The sequence below is a fragment of the Macrobrachium rosenbergii genome, chromosome 48 (genome assembly GCF_040412425.1).
Source record: "Macrobrachium rosenbergii isolate ZJJX-2024 chromosome 48, ASM4041242v1, whole genome shotgun sequence".
Taxonomy (NCBI): domain Eukaryota; kingdom Metazoa; phylum Arthropoda; class Malacostraca; order Decapoda; family Palaemonidae; genus Macrobrachium; species Macrobrachium rosenbergii.
Window position 1 is genome coordinate 25,556,555 of NC_089788.1, and position 15,957 is coordinate 25,572,511.

The following is a 15,957-nucleotide window of genomic DNA, read 5'->3' on the forward strand; positions in this document are numbered from 1 at the left end:
ATTCCCAAACTCTGCACACACCCTGCTACCTTTCCTGCTTCACCTATTCTGTGATCTCTCCTCTTATCATAACACCATCCATTATATTTACTCCCAAATACCTATGAAGATCAACCTTATCAATTCTTCCACCATCGATATTAACAATTGTTGTGCCATCTTGCTGGTTTCATTTTACCCTTATAATCTTAGTCTCGGTTACTTTTATTCTCAACTTTCCCTCTTTTACTAGTTTTTGCAGGATATCTTCACTATCTGTATCAGCACAGTATCATCTACCAACATCAACCATTCAGCACTCCATTAAAAACTTTGTGCTTACATCTACTGTTCTTTTCATATTGCTCCATTCATACAGATACTGAACACCCATAGAGACAAACACACTGTCTCAGACCCACCTTTATACCAAACCATCAACTTTCCGACCTGAATATCATAGCACCTTATCTTCTACGCTGTATATTCTCAACTCTCCACATATCCTCTCTATTAGTTCTGTCAAAAGCCTTTTCCAGGTTCATGAATGCCATGCTGATTATTATCAAATTTCTCACAAACCCAGTTTATAAAAAAAACTTGATACTCTCCTCTGACCCTCAGTGTTAACAGCAGGCACTATGGCACCCCAGTATATATATATATATATATATATATATATATATATATATATATATATATATATATATATATATATATATATATATATATATATATATATATATATATATATATACTGTATATATATGTATATAGATATAGATATAGATAGATAGATAGATACACAATAAATAAAAATGAATAAAAAACCTTACATATGGGTGGCAACTCTGTGTGGGTGGAAAAAGGCAGTTTTAACTCTTTTAACAGTCACATAGCACACTGAGAAGTACTGTGGAGATGGTAGGCCAGAGTAAGTGCTTGGCCCAGAGGGAGGCAAGAGATGAGTGGGAATGGCCCTTATCTACCTGGGAGTTTTCACACATGTTATTGACTTAAAAGCAATGTCATTTAAAATCTCATTGCACGTTATTTTGTTTATCATTTTTGAGTGGCTGAGTATTGTGAGGTTGTAGCCTGTGGTAAGAACATTTGGGATGGGAGGGCTGGGTGGTACTTCGCTTGCTTGAGAGCACTCTCGACTGTTACTGGCTTAAAAGCACCAACATCATTTGAAACGTTATCTTATTTTATTGCTTTTGAGTGGCTGAGAAAGATATGTATTGAATGTAATAATGTCACTTGTATGGGTGGGAGAGCCCTCGTGTGCTTTTGCCCATTTGATCCATTGACTCAAAAACAGTGACATCATTGTACGTCCTTATGTTTACCGCCTTTGAATGTGTGATAGATGGATCATGATGACATCATAGGAACAAGGCCAGCAAGGTCATGGCCATGCTCTGCCATGAGTTTGAGCAGTCAATCTTGATGTGTTTTTGTCAACGAAGGTTAGCTGGGGTGCATGTACTTGGTGCTGAGTTGAAGGATGCCTTTATGAAGTTTGCAGGTCTGCGTGAGGTTGCAGACTTGAAGGCTTCCTAGGGTTGGCTGTTTTGGTTCAAAAGTCGACATGGGCTTTCCAACAAGAAGACTCATGGCGAAGCCTTGTATGCCTCTGAGGAGGGAATAGAGGAATTTCATTAAATGTTGAAAGACATGATGAAAAAAGGCCTTATTTTGAGTCAGATCTAAAATGCTGACAAAACTGTTCTATTCTGTTGCTCCTAGCCCCTAACACCTTGCCTGACATTTGGTAAAGAATTTACCCAGTTGAAAGCATTCAAAGCAACATGTGTCTGCTTTGTTACATGCAATTGCTTCTGGTAGTTCTTGTTGCAAACCAGCCATAGTTGGATATTCAAAGCAACCCTGTGCCCTGTGTTAGCTGGTGATGGTCTCCCAGTGGTTTGGTATCATTTGGCAAAGGCTTAGTTAACTTCCAAGATTGTTTCCAATTGGTTTTATAACCACTTTTGCAAGGAGATGATATGTCGTCAGACACAAGATCTTGGCATTTCTGGACATTAGTTGGAGGCTTTGCTTCTCATGGACAGTGCACCTGCACATCCTACGATGACCCAGATGGTTGTTGATGAAGGTCATATTAGGGTCATGTTTGTGCCTTCTAATATGACTACTGTACACTCATGCAACCAGTGGCCCAAGGTGATATTGTTTCAACAAAATGGCTATACTGGAGGGAGTTCCTGGAGGAGGTTATGGTGGTGTTCGAGGAGAGGAGAAGGAACAAGGCTTAAATACATGGGGGGAACAGACTAGAGAATCTGTGAAATTATTCTCTGAAATCTGTCATCTACAACTTGGCAGATGCTTGGAAAGACATCACAATCCAGACTTTGGAGTATGCATGGAAGTGTCCTAAATGGGAAAGAAGGTCTGGTCAACCTCCAAGGCTTCGATGTTGATGACTGTTGTGCCCAGCTCTTGAAGGGAGGTGACAACATTCCTGAGGATGACATACGAAAGTTAAACAAAACTAAATCACAAAAACTTTAATTTATCAAGAAATTAAATTAATCAGGCAAAATGTAAGCTATCAAGAATAACTCAAGATTTGAAAAGAAAATCTTAGTAAATGAAAATTAAATCAAGTATGCAATGTTAAATTATCAAGAAATATTTAAAATGCTAAGTAAATAAATGTTAAATCACCAATATATAAAATGTGAAAAATTAAGAGATTGCAAACACAAGAACACACAAAAATGCACAAAAGTTTTACCAATAATAATTTCACCAAGGCAAAATTTCTCTTAATATACCTTATTATACCATGGTAATAATAAGTAAAATTCACTTCACCTTACACAAGTTTGTGAAAACTTTTGCAAAATCATCTGAAATGCAGCTGCTTGAGATTCACAAAACACTTTTTTTGGTAGGCACTGTTACACTTTTCCTACATTCAGCTCTCAAAAGCTAAGATTAATACCAGTCACCACACAAATATTTTACGTTAATAACTCTCTTTTGAAGAAAGAGAGAGAGAGAACCAACAAAAATGGTCTTTGAAATCAGAATGAACAACTTCTGGATTCCAGTTAGAAATGAAACAATCAGATGACGTCATTAAGGCATTTTGGGAATGAGATACAAGAGAAAATTCTAGAAGAGGAAGATGATGCCACTTCCAGAGCAAAACGTTTTGAACTGCAGTCTTATAAAACATGATGTAATCGATCGAGACGTGCTTCAGTGCAGCATTTGTTGGTATTTCTCAAAAAGGAACACATTTTGACCAGAAAATCAAGTGGAATGCAATCAGAACAATATATGTAACATCGTGAAATCATTCATCTTTTTCTCATATGAGACAAAGCTTTTACAGAAATCTTAACACGATCAAAACAGACTGCAACTGGCTAATTATGAGTGGAATGTTTTAAAAACAAAACGAAAAACCTGAGCTGGTTTCCAGAACAGAGCAGCTATTGTTATCTCCCACCTGTCAATGCATTATCTTTCGTGATGACACTCAAAGCAAAACAAGCCTTTGCTACAACACACATGTGTTGCTGATATACTACGTTTTATATATATATATATATATATATATATATATATATATATATATATATATATATATATATATATATATATTTATATATTTAAGCTTTACTATAATGTCTTTCCTATTTATCAGAAGCCAGGTCCATGGAGAATTTGATAAGGTGTGAGACACACACACACACACATGTATATATATATATATATATATATATATATATATATATATATATATATATATATATATATATATATATATATATATATGTCTGGGTGTGTTTGTATATGCATTTACCATATCTTTGCTTAACTGTAATTGAAGCCTGTTACATACTTTTAATCTGAAAACTTGCCACCAACAATTTAGATTCCTGTTGCCATAAGGCAGCTTAGTGTCTTAAGTTAAATTTTCCATAAATCAATAGATTTCCTAATGAAAATTTATGTTGTTTCAGAATTTCCCTCTTGGATGCTTTACTATCTAATAAGAATAAACATTAATGCACTAATTTTTCCTCTCCATATTTTGTTTAGTAGAGTTAATATTGATAATAAGGTCTGGGTTGAATAAGTTACTTTCTTTAATTTCATGTGGCTTTTATCACACCCTCTATTCTTCTGCCAAATTTCCCATTTTCAAACAGAGTTGGCTGACTTCTGCACAGTACCTAAATCCGAAGCTGGTTTGATGTGGGATGGAATATGCTTTGGTTTCTTGCTCATGCAGAGGAGGCTTTTCTCATCCTTTTATTTCCAGCATCTTGTGACTGAGGTGAAAGCTCAGACCATTTTGGCTTCAAGGTGTGTATTTATAATAAATTACAGTATAACCTGTGTTTAAAGACTCCTAGCCACCTTTGTCTCTTAAAAAATAGGTTTGAACAATTTTGTATGCTATTAGAGTAAGGACACTCACATCAACAATTACTTTAGTACTGGATAATGAATATTACTGTGGACAAGTGCGTGATTTATTTTAACCAGTTTGTTTATTATGTATACATATTTTCAGGTACAGTAAATATCACTTTTATCTTGTAGTTCTAACTGTACAGTTCCCCTGAAAAATTCATCCAAAGATTTTGAGTGTCATTAAAGTTGACTCTCATCCTTACCAGATTATTGGCGTAGTTTAAGATTATTTCTAGTTTGTAACTACAGGGAATCAGTGTAGCTGAAACTCAAATGTTGATGTTAATTGTACACTGAGAGAGGAGTAAACCAGACTCGAGGCAAGAGTCAGAGTGTATGCCATTTAGGAAAACTTATGAGAACATATCCATACTGAACATATATTTATGCATAAAAGAAGAGAAAGAGTTGGCAGTTGCATCATGACATAAACCTACTATTAAATATATATATATATATATATATATATATATATATATATATATATATATATATATATATATATATATATTTTGTCACGAAGTGTTCCAAGTACCTGGTTATTGTACTAACAGTCAGAATTCAAAACTTACTTCACTTACAGCCAGGTACCAGAACTCTTATAACAAAAAAATACAACTGAATACTCTAAAGGCAACAGTGATCCATTAAAAAGCTTATTAACCATGTGAGGTATCAAAATATACTAAAGTTTTTCAAAACAATTATGAGGTATCAGTATATACTAAAGTTGATCAAAGGGCATCACTCCATTACTGTAACTTTTCCTCCTCGATTCGAGGCACTTCAACAAAACTGAAGGAACAAAACTATCTATCATTATGCTGTATTCATATAGTTAATTCCTACCACTGGTGGTCAGTAAATGAAACACTATCGTAAAACTTTAAATACAAAAGTTTATTTTTAATTCAAAATTAATAAATCAAAATTCACAATTTTACTTTGAAGGAAGATTACTATTACTTGGAAACAGAAACTTAATTAATTCTTGAATCAAATTAAGAAACTAAATTAAATCAAAATGTTAATATGTGAAACAAAATTAAGTAAGCAAAAGTTAAATCATTGAGAAATACTAAGATGTTGAAAGAAAACTAAGTAGATAATTTGAAAACACAATATACAAACACACAAAATTGTGAAATGTAAAAATTCACTAACAAAAGATAAATTGATTGACACGCCATAACAAATCAATTTAAACAGCACTTACAAAAATCAAAATACCATGGTTTTTACAAATTCCTTGTTAGCTGCAGCTGTATTTCACAAAATACCTTGTTCCTTTCAAGGCTCTGTTACGATCTTTCACAAGTGCTCATTCAATTTCACAAGCTAAATGTTAGATTTCACAGTCAACTGATAGAGTGACCATTATAAAAACTAAACAGTTTACATTATTGTAAAAATTTTACTAACTGGCTCTGAGAGAGAAAGAGAGAGAGAGAGAGAGAGGAACCAGCACAAAAGGTCTGTAGAATCAGAATGACAAATTTACTTTTTCAACAAAAAACTCAATGCCCCATAGTCGCTAAATGACGTCATCTTCGCCATCAAAACATTTCTTTACAATAAACCAAAGGCGGATGATACGTGATCAGAGTTTAAATGATGTAACTTCCACGTGCTCTTCCTCTCTGTCTGAGACAAAAGGATGATACGCAATACTTTACAATTATTGCTATAACAACACAGAATATTTCTTGTCTATCAAAATTACATACATGTAATAACTCTTGTGTACAGAAAAAATACGACAATTATAACAACACTGGGAAAAATATACTATCAATATACTTTATACACAATATTCCTCCCCCAGAAGATTGTTTATCCCAGTTGGATCCAACGATTCAGTGGGATAAATAATCTGCAACTACATTGTTCTTTCCTGAAATGTGTTTTACTTTTATATTGAAGGGTTACAGGCACAAAGACCACCTTATTAATCTTTGATTGTGACTTGTTTATGAAGGTGATCGGGTTATTATGAGACACTACTAAAATTTCTTAATTCATGGGCCTGTTCACATACTTCGTACTTTTTCAAGGCTGTTATTAATGCTAATGTTTCTTTTCCTATTGTTGAATAAACTTTCTGATGCTTTTTCAATTTCAAGACATGAAACCAACAGGATGTAAAATAGCACTATCGTCTTCTTGAAGTAGAACAGCTCCAATTCCACAGTTGGATGCATCAACTTGTATCACAAACTTCTTATTGAAGTCTGGAGTTTGAAGCACTGGTCTTGATGTTAAAATAGCTTTTACCTTCTCAAATGATTCTGGACATTCTGGAGTCCAAACAAACTTTGTTTTTGGACTAGTTAAATCAGTCAAGGCTGAGAAATTTGGACAGAATCAGCGATAGAATCCAGCCATGCCCAAAAATCTTTGTAATTGTTTCCTGGTAGTAGTGGAGTAGCCTTACGGATACCTTCTACATTAGCAGTTACAGGAGCAACAAGGCCTTTTCCAATTTCAAATCCCAGATACTGAACAGTTGCCTTTCCAAACTCACTCTGTTCTAAGTTGATTGTTAGCCCTGCTTCCCATAGCTTCTTGAAAACTTTTCTTAGGATCCTCAAATGCTCTTCCCTTGTTGTGGAATAAATCACTATGTCATCAAGGTATACACCCACTCCTTCTGTTGATCCTGGTAGCTGATCCATTACTCGTTGGAATGTTGCAGGTGCATTCATCAGACGGAACGGTAAAACAGTGTATTGATACAATCCAAAAGGAGTAATGAAAGCTGACAGTAATTTAGCTTTCTCATCCAAGGGAATTTGATAATACCCTTTTAACAAGTCTACCTTGGAAAAAACATGGCTTGTCCAATATTATCAAGTAACTGATCTATAAGAGGCAAGGGATAATTGTCAGCCACACTGATGGAATTCAGTTTCCTATAATCAGTACTCATCCTAAATGAGCCATCTGGTTTCTTCACCAACACACATGGAGAACTGTAATGACTTGAGCTGGGTTCTGCTAATCGATGCTTTAATAAATACTCAACTTCTTTCTTCAGAACATTTCTGTGGAAAGGTGATTGGCAATTTGCTCTCTGTTTAAAAGGTTTTTCGTCTTTTCTTATCTTTATCTCATGCTTTGTTAAGTCTGTACGCCTAGGTACATCTGCAAAAATTTCTGGGAAACTTTTAATTACTTCACTTAGTTCGCCACTTTGCTCAACACTCGGATGTTTTAATTTATCCTCCAAATTTTGCAATATTGAAGAATTGTTCATCTTGCTTTCAGCTCCCAATTCGTAGCCATCATTGTCCTTTGTGGGTGAAGTTGTCTGTGCTACTGAAACTGTTTCAGTTTTAGTCTCTGAGAAGTAAGGTTTCAGAAGATTTACGTGCATCTTCCTCTGTCATTTGCTTCTTCTTAGTGTTTCAATCACATAAGTTTGACCACTTAACTTCTCTGTTATCTTATAAGGACCTTGAAATGTATTGGAAAGGGGAAATCTTTCCGCTGGTAAGAACACTAGAACTTGCTGACCTATGTTAAAACTTCTTAGTTTAGTTTTAACATCAAATCTCCTTTTCATTTTCTCTTGACTTACTTTCAGATTTTCTAAAGAGAATTTTCTAATTTCTCTTAGCCTTTTCCTCAAGTTCTCCACGTATTCACCTTGGGTTTCCTCTTGATTTTCTTTCCAATTCTCTGCAAGAATCTTCAATGGACCTCTTACTTCTCGACCAAAAATCATCTCATCAGGTGAACATCCCATAATTTCTTCATAAGCGTTCCTAACTTCAAACAACATTAAGGGTAACCCAGCATCCCATTCTCTTCCTGACTCATAACAATACTTTGTTAACATGCGTACTTTTCAATGTCTGGTGGAACCTTTCCAAGACTCCTTGACTCTCTGGATAATAAGCAGTTGATAAGTGTTTTTTCATCCTTAACATGTTCATCACATCCTGGAACAATTTTGAAGTAAAGTTCGTTCCTCTATCACTTTGCACAATTTCTGGTATCCCAAACTTCGAGAAAAACTCCAGAAACGTCTCAGCGATTACCATAGCACTTATACTCCGTACTGCAATCGCCTCAAGGTACTTGTCACAGGATACATTAATGTTAATAAATATTCATTTTACAAATATTCATTTCCTTTCTTCGTTTTCAGAAGCGGCCCAACCACATCTATAATCACCTTGCCAAAAGGTTCTCCTCTAACTTCTGTAAGTTGTAGGGGGGCTTTCTGAATGGTTTCATTCGGTTTTCCAGCTACCTGACAGGTGTGGCACTCTCGACAAAACCTGCTAACATCCTTACGAAGTCCAGGCCAGAAAAAATACTTCATAATCTTCTCAACAGTCTTCCTGATTCTCATATGTCCAGACTCGTGTGCTAGTGCTACCACTGCTTCCTCACTGGATATGGAATCGAAATTTGATGACATTCATCCCATTCAGCATTTCCTGGTACATCCGCAGGTCTATGCTTCCTCATTAGCAAACCTTCCTTTAGATAATAACATGTAGGAGTTTGTTGCATCTCTTCTTGATCAACAACTCTGGAGAACAAATCAGATAACGTTATATCCTTCTTCTACAGTTCCATTAGCTTCTTTCTAGTCACTTGACCAACTTCAAGGGCTGAACTCTCAGTATCTGTTAAATCAGCTACTGTAGCTTCACTACTATCTTCAGGAACACTCTGACTACTCTGAGTCTCTTCAAGAACAAGAGGTTCTTTTCTGCTTGGATAATCTCTTCATTGTTAGCACTAGGGGTCACGTCACTTCCCTGGAACACCCTTCTAAGCTCAAAGATTCTTCACTTGATCCTTCTTGTGTGTGTATATCCTCAGTTTCTTCATTTGCAGGCATAGTTCTCTTCATACTCCTGGTAGCAACACAACTTGGAAACAAGTGGGGGTTATTCTTCTCTAAATCTACCATAGGAGTAATCGTCAATGGTTTGTCTGTCACTATAGGACAAGGAACAAATGGTACACAACCAACTTCATTACCCAACAGATCATGTACACATTCAACAGCCAGTGAGTCCTTTACAGCAAAATCAACATTCCAGGTCACCAGTTCACATGACAGGTACAAACGGCATATAGGAATTACCTCTTCTCCTCCTATACCCTTCAAAATAACTGAATTTCCTGTGAGATTCTTCTCCAACTGTGGGTGAGCACCACGAACTACCACACTATGGTTACTCACATAATACCTTAGTATCTGGGCACTAATTTTTTTTGTCACGAAGTGTTCCAAGTACCTGGTTATTACACTACCAATGATAGAATTCAAAACTTACTTCACTTACAGCCAGATACCCTAACTCTTATAACAAAAAAAAATACGACTGAATACTCTAAAGGCAACAGTGACCGCATAAAAAGCTTATCAACCATGTGAAGTATCAAAATATACTCAAGTTTATCAAAACAGTTGTGAGGTATCAATATATACTAAAGTTGATCAAAGGGCATCACTCCATTACTATAACTTTTCCTCCTCGATTCGAGTCACTTCAGCAAAACTGAAGTAACAAAACTTATCATTCTGCTTTATTCATAAAGTTAATTCTTACTACAGTTGGTCAATAAATGAAACACTTGTAAAACTTTAAATACAAAAGTTTATTGTTAATTCAAAATTAATAAATCAAAATTCACAATTTTCCTGTAAAGAAAAATTACTATTGCTTGGAAACACAAACTTAATTAATTCTTGAATCAAATTATGAAACAAAATTAGATCACCAAAATGTTAATATGTGACACAAAATTAAGTAAACAAAAGTTAAACCGTTAAGAAATACTAAGATGTTGGAAGAAAACTAAGTAAATAATTTGAAAACACAGTATACAAACACAAAGTTGTAAAATGTAACAGTTCACTAACAAAAGATAAATTGATTTAAACACCATAATAAATCAAATTAAAAGGCACTCACAAAAAATAAAAAAAACTATACAAATACAAATACCTTATTAGCTGCAGCTGTATTTCACAAAATACCTTGTTCCTTTCGAGGCACTGTAGGATCAGAATGACAAAATTACTTTTTCAACCAAAAACCCAAAGCCCCATAGTCACTAAATGATGTCATCTTCACTGTCAAAACGTTTCTATAAAAGAAACCAATGGCGGACGATAGATGATCAAAGTTTAAATGATGTAACTTCCACATGCTCTCCCTCTCTCACTGAGACAAAAGGATGATACGCAATACTTTACAATTATTACTATAACAACATAGAATATTTCTCTATATCAAAATTACATACATGTAATAACTCTTGTGTACAGAAAAAATACAACAATTATAACAAAACTAGAACAAATACACTATCAGTATATGTTATACATAATATATATTTCTCTCTGTATACAAAATGGGTGTATGTTTGTGGGTGTGTATGTGCCAGAATAACTCTGAAATGCATTGACCAATTTCAACCAAACTAGGTATACATATGACTTAGTATCGGGAAAAGAATACTGTTGGGATAAGACATCACTAGCACCAAAGGGGGGTGGGTGGGAAGGGGGTGATATGTAAAAATAACAGAAAATTACAGATATTAGTGTCTAATCCATTAGTTTTCGAGGCTGCTTAGATGAATAGTGACACTCTCGATGCCCTTCAAGTCCAAGTTCATCCCCGATAAGAAGGAGGGGTGGGAAGGGAGTGGCAAAGGGATGACATGTAAAGATAACTGAAAACGACAGATATTAGTGTCTAATCTATAGTTTTCGAGGTCGCAAAGATGAATAATGACACTCCCAATGCCTTTTAAGTCCAAGTTCAGCCCGATGGGAAGGGGGGTGAGAAGGGGTAAAAAATAAAATGTAAAAAATGACAGATATTAGTGTCTACTCCATAGTTTTCAAGGTTGCTGAGATGAACAGTGACACTACTGATGCCATTTAAGTCCAAGTTGAGCCTTGATAGGAATGGGGGTTGAGAAGGGGTGAATTATAAAATGTTAAAAATGATGGGCAGTGTAAATGAAGCAACTATCTTAATAGGAAAGAGAGAGAGAGAGAGAGTAGAGGTGGTGTTGGGAGGTGAAAAAAGGAAAGAGTGAGGGGACAGTTGGAGAGAGAGAGAGAAAGAGAGTTTATTGGTTGGCATTCAGTTTGCCTGAGCAGTGCCAGGTTGGTCATCTAGCGTGTATGTATATATATATATATATATATATATATATATATATATATATATATATATATATATATATATATATATATATATATATATATATATATATATATATATATATATATATATATATATATATATATATATATATATATATATATATATATATATATATATATATATATATATATATATATATATATATATATATATATATATTATATAAGTATATATATGTATATATAATTTCAGTGGGCATAAACCTAGTTGTAAATATATTAAACACTATATATCAAAAACATATACGTATATGTTATCCATATTTTCTATGTATGAATTTTGTTATGTTTAGATTGAATACACGGAACCAGCATGCTTATTGCATTGATGGTGTTTTGATACAACAGATCATTATATGTTCATGCAGTGTAGGTTCTTCATGTAATATTTTCAAAGTATAGCACTGTTCATTTGAAAATACAGCCTGAAAACTGAATGTCATCCAGTTCACAAAACGTCATTTTTAATTCTGGTAATATTGCAAAAATTAGTAATTTAACAGTAACTCTGAAGCATTAGTGGATCTGGCCAACCACACACAAAGTTTAACCTCCTGAACCTCGTTTTTATCTCCTATTTGAAAAACTTCAGGAGCTCCTGGCTAAACAAAAGTGTTTAAGATATGCAAAAAAACGGAAAGATGGTCTTTTTATATTGTTGCTGGGAAAAAATTACCTTGATAACTAGCTATGGTCTTTCCATTTATTTTGAAAACTTTCCAATAAGTTAACTCTTGGCAAGACACTGAAATGTCATATAGGTGTTTTTTTACTGTATATTTTTCTGTAAAAGGCGTTATGTATGATGCTTCTCAGTCCGACATATGGTGTTAGCACTGAAGCAATAACTCAGAATTTGCGAGTTAAATATTCTACAGTATATATGAAAGAGGGGCACAATTTGTTTCAAACCTACAGGGTAGTTCAGCTACTTTTTCTTTACTGGAAACTATGCATGAGAGTGAAATGGCAGAATTATGCCTTTTTCCAAATAATTTCAGTAACAATGTTTAAAATCTCATCCATCCATAACAGAGGAGCTGAACTTATTGCCGAACTGATGCAAAAGGAAATAGCAGAGCAGCAGGCGGCAGAAAGGGAGGTCCTTAACAAAATTAAAGAGAAGATGGAGAGAATAAAAGCTTCTCAGAAGGTCACCAAAGAACAGGCTTCACGAGAACCCACAACTCATTATGAAGGTGAGAAATGTCCGTGCTTTTTATTCCTCAAAGATGGGTCAGATATTTTCGCAGCATTCTTTCCAATTGCTTAACCCTAATAATATTGAGATCTTGTTTTTGTGGCTTCTCACACAATAAGAAAATCAAATTTTAAAGTGCTATTCAAGACTTTCAAGCACAAGATCATAAGCTCACATTTGCTGATAATGAATAATATTCATTCTAAACTGTTTAAAAGGGAATATATCTTGCAATATGTTGCTTAAATTGAGAAAAGATAACTCTCTGCTTCCATCCCTATGGGTTCATAATTTTCATGGGAAATGATACTAAGGGTTACATGAGACTGCATGTGTAGAGGTAAGAATTTTTTTTGAAGCTAAAGGGAAATATTCGTAGATTTGCATTGATAGCGTTCTGTCTTCTGTTTAATAAAATGTGTTTTTGAAAATACAATTACCTTTTTAACGATATCTTCCATGCATTCATTTACAATCATAGGTGGCTCAGAGTTCACGTGGTCTGCGTTGTATTGATCTAATTATTTAGAACAATGTTTGGATTGTGTTTTTTTTATGGCTCGTGATGCCTAAATTCGAAATATCATGTGTGATCGAGTGTATTTTAACTATGTAGTAATACACTCCCCTCTCTAGTAGCTACCTAAAATGAGGATATACAATTTTCATATATTTTCCTTTTTCTGAAGATTGTATATTTCCTTGAATAATATATTGTTCATTTGTCTCCAGTACTGTAGAAGTTTGGTTAGTTCCATTCAGGTAAACTTGCTAATGAAAAAAGCATCAAATATGTGTTATTAGTGTATTTCAATTTATTTTATTTCTAATCAGAGGGATATTAAAAATGAGTCAAACAATGTAGTAAAGCAATAAATCATAAAACTAAAGGCACTAAGTAGCTGTCACAACCGGGAAATGTTTGAAAGGGTCCTATGGAATCCTCTGCATAAAATCCCTGTTTGTTTATAAGCCATGGAACCAAATGTTAGTTAGACAGAAGGGATGCAGTAATCATCTTGATGTCTCACGTTGAGCAATCCAGAATGTTGGCCCCTAAGGTTTTTTGAATGCTGTAATCTTCTTTCTCTGTAATATGATACTCTAAAAACAGCTACATCAGTTTATATTCTTCATACTCCTAAATAGTAGCAGGTAAATATTGCTAACAATTAATTAGTTTAAATGAATCAGGTCCTCAAAAAAGACAGAAATTAGCATCAAAATAAATCTGCACTCTGCATCTGTAAAAATATGTACATTGGGCAAAGGTGGATGTTTGATGGCTTTTGTATGAAGTGTACACTAAACCTTTCTATTGATAAAACAAGTAAATGGAGAAGGAAGAGTGATTATCTTTGTAGGTACTACAGGTTTTACAAGTACACCTATATTCTAAGTAATGGGATAGTGAGTATTTAAAATAAAAGGGAAAGAGTACAGAGTACTGATGTTAGTCCATTATCAGACACATTTGAAAAGTAGCCTAAGCGAGAAGTCTGTCAGACAATTAAACCTGACTTGTTGCTAGAAATTCATGCCAACATGTATTCCATCCTGACTGAAAAAGACATAAGTTTAATAGAATGTAATCTGGGTATCTCATAATTATTTATTATTATTATTATTATTTGGTAGATGGTTTTCTCTAAATTGAATTAAATTGCCAACTCAGCTGCACCAGTCTTTTTTTTCTATTTTTAATATGCCTGAAAAGATTTTTCTCTTCTTTTGATAAGTTATATATTTTCAAGTTCGTGGTTGAAATATACTGTATATACCAATTCAAAGGATCTCTGTATGGTAAAATACAATGTGCATCTTTATTTTTTTGTGTGTAAAACAATAGTCTACAGTTAATAAACTCCATGTGTATGTTAGCTGTTGTCTAACCCACTGCTAGTCTCTCTCAGCACTGATCCCTACAAAAATATGCAGATTGAAGGTACCTTTATCCAAGCTTTGCTGTGATATATAATATCCCTAGGGTCATAGCTTCCGCGCTCTTTACCCTCTCTTAAATTACTGCCATTTTTTATGGAATGTGAACACTAGTTACTATATACTATATATTTTGCCAATGAATTTTATAACTGTGATGTGTAACTTAACTGAAGCCGAGGAAAATTTTTTCAGGTTGCTTGAAAAATCAAATGAAAGCTAAGTTTAGTAGAGTTGGTGTTTCAGTTCAGCATATTATTAGTGATGATAATTAGTAAAATATTGAAAATCCTTTAATGCTGATAGTGCTGGAGGCAAATTATAACTGTTATCAAATTACGTTTCATCCGTTACTCTTATTCTATTGTTCATCTATATTTTTTTGCAGTTTTCACAGTTCCTGTTTGAAACTGTTCTTATCAGTTTTGAAACCAGCCAGTATTTCATAAGAGTAATGAATTTTCCTATGCCGTATTTGCTAATAACCTGTATTTTCTTTAGCGAAGACAGTGTTTTGGTATTTTCTTCTCTTGTGAAGCAAAAGTTTGCTTCCTTAAGAATGTAATTAGTATGGATATTATGAACATGTGAATTTACTGTATTCATATATATATGATTTTATTTACCTTGAAATAATAGGCTGGATGTCTCCTGAATTGTGTTGATTACTTATATTCGATAATACTTTCGTTAATCTACTAACCATTCCTTGAATAACAATGTTACTTTAGAACAGCAAATGATTTCACTGTTTATAAGCTTAACAGTAAGGCAGATGCACAGAGAATGAAGGAGACTGATTCGACTTTATCTTCCATAAAGGGACTAAAACTCTCTCTTATTTCTTTCTAGTAAGTTTTCCTTAATTTTGTATGTTTTTGTCCTCTTTTTGTGCAGCCCCGCTAGTATTGTACTGTAGTTGTTTGTATACGACAACTTGTAAAATTTGGTAGTAAAAATGAAAATCATTGTGGAATGCTCCTTGTTTTTTTACTGTGCAGTATTGTTTAAGGAATTTCCTTTTCACGATTTTTTCTCCAATTATGAAGCTCAGTGAGTTAACAGTTAAATTCTTTAAAAAGTCTGACAGTAATCTAAATGATGTACACATACTTTAATTTACTGCACTGTATTTAGAAAGAGTATTTCATTTCCTTAAGTC

At 34.0% G+C, this 15,957-nt stretch overlaps 1 protein-coding gene across 9 annotated transcripts in view; it reads left to right on the top strand.

The window, feature by feature from the left end:
• Piezo (piezo type mechanosensitive ion channel component) overlaps positions 1-15,957 on the top strand; it is a 366,537-nt gene that overhangs the window by 189,681 nt on the left and 160,899 nt on the right. For all 9 annotated transcript variants that reach the window (XM_067091426.1, XM_067091428.1, XM_067091429.1 and 6 more), the window contains 2 exons: positions 4,176-4,332; positions 12,689-12,852. In XM_067091426.1, coding sequence (XP_066947527.1) covers positions 4,176-4,332; positions 12,689-12,852 — 321 coding nt within the window. The remainder of the gene's footprint in view (positions 1-4,175; positions 4,333-12,688; positions 12,853-15,957) is intronic.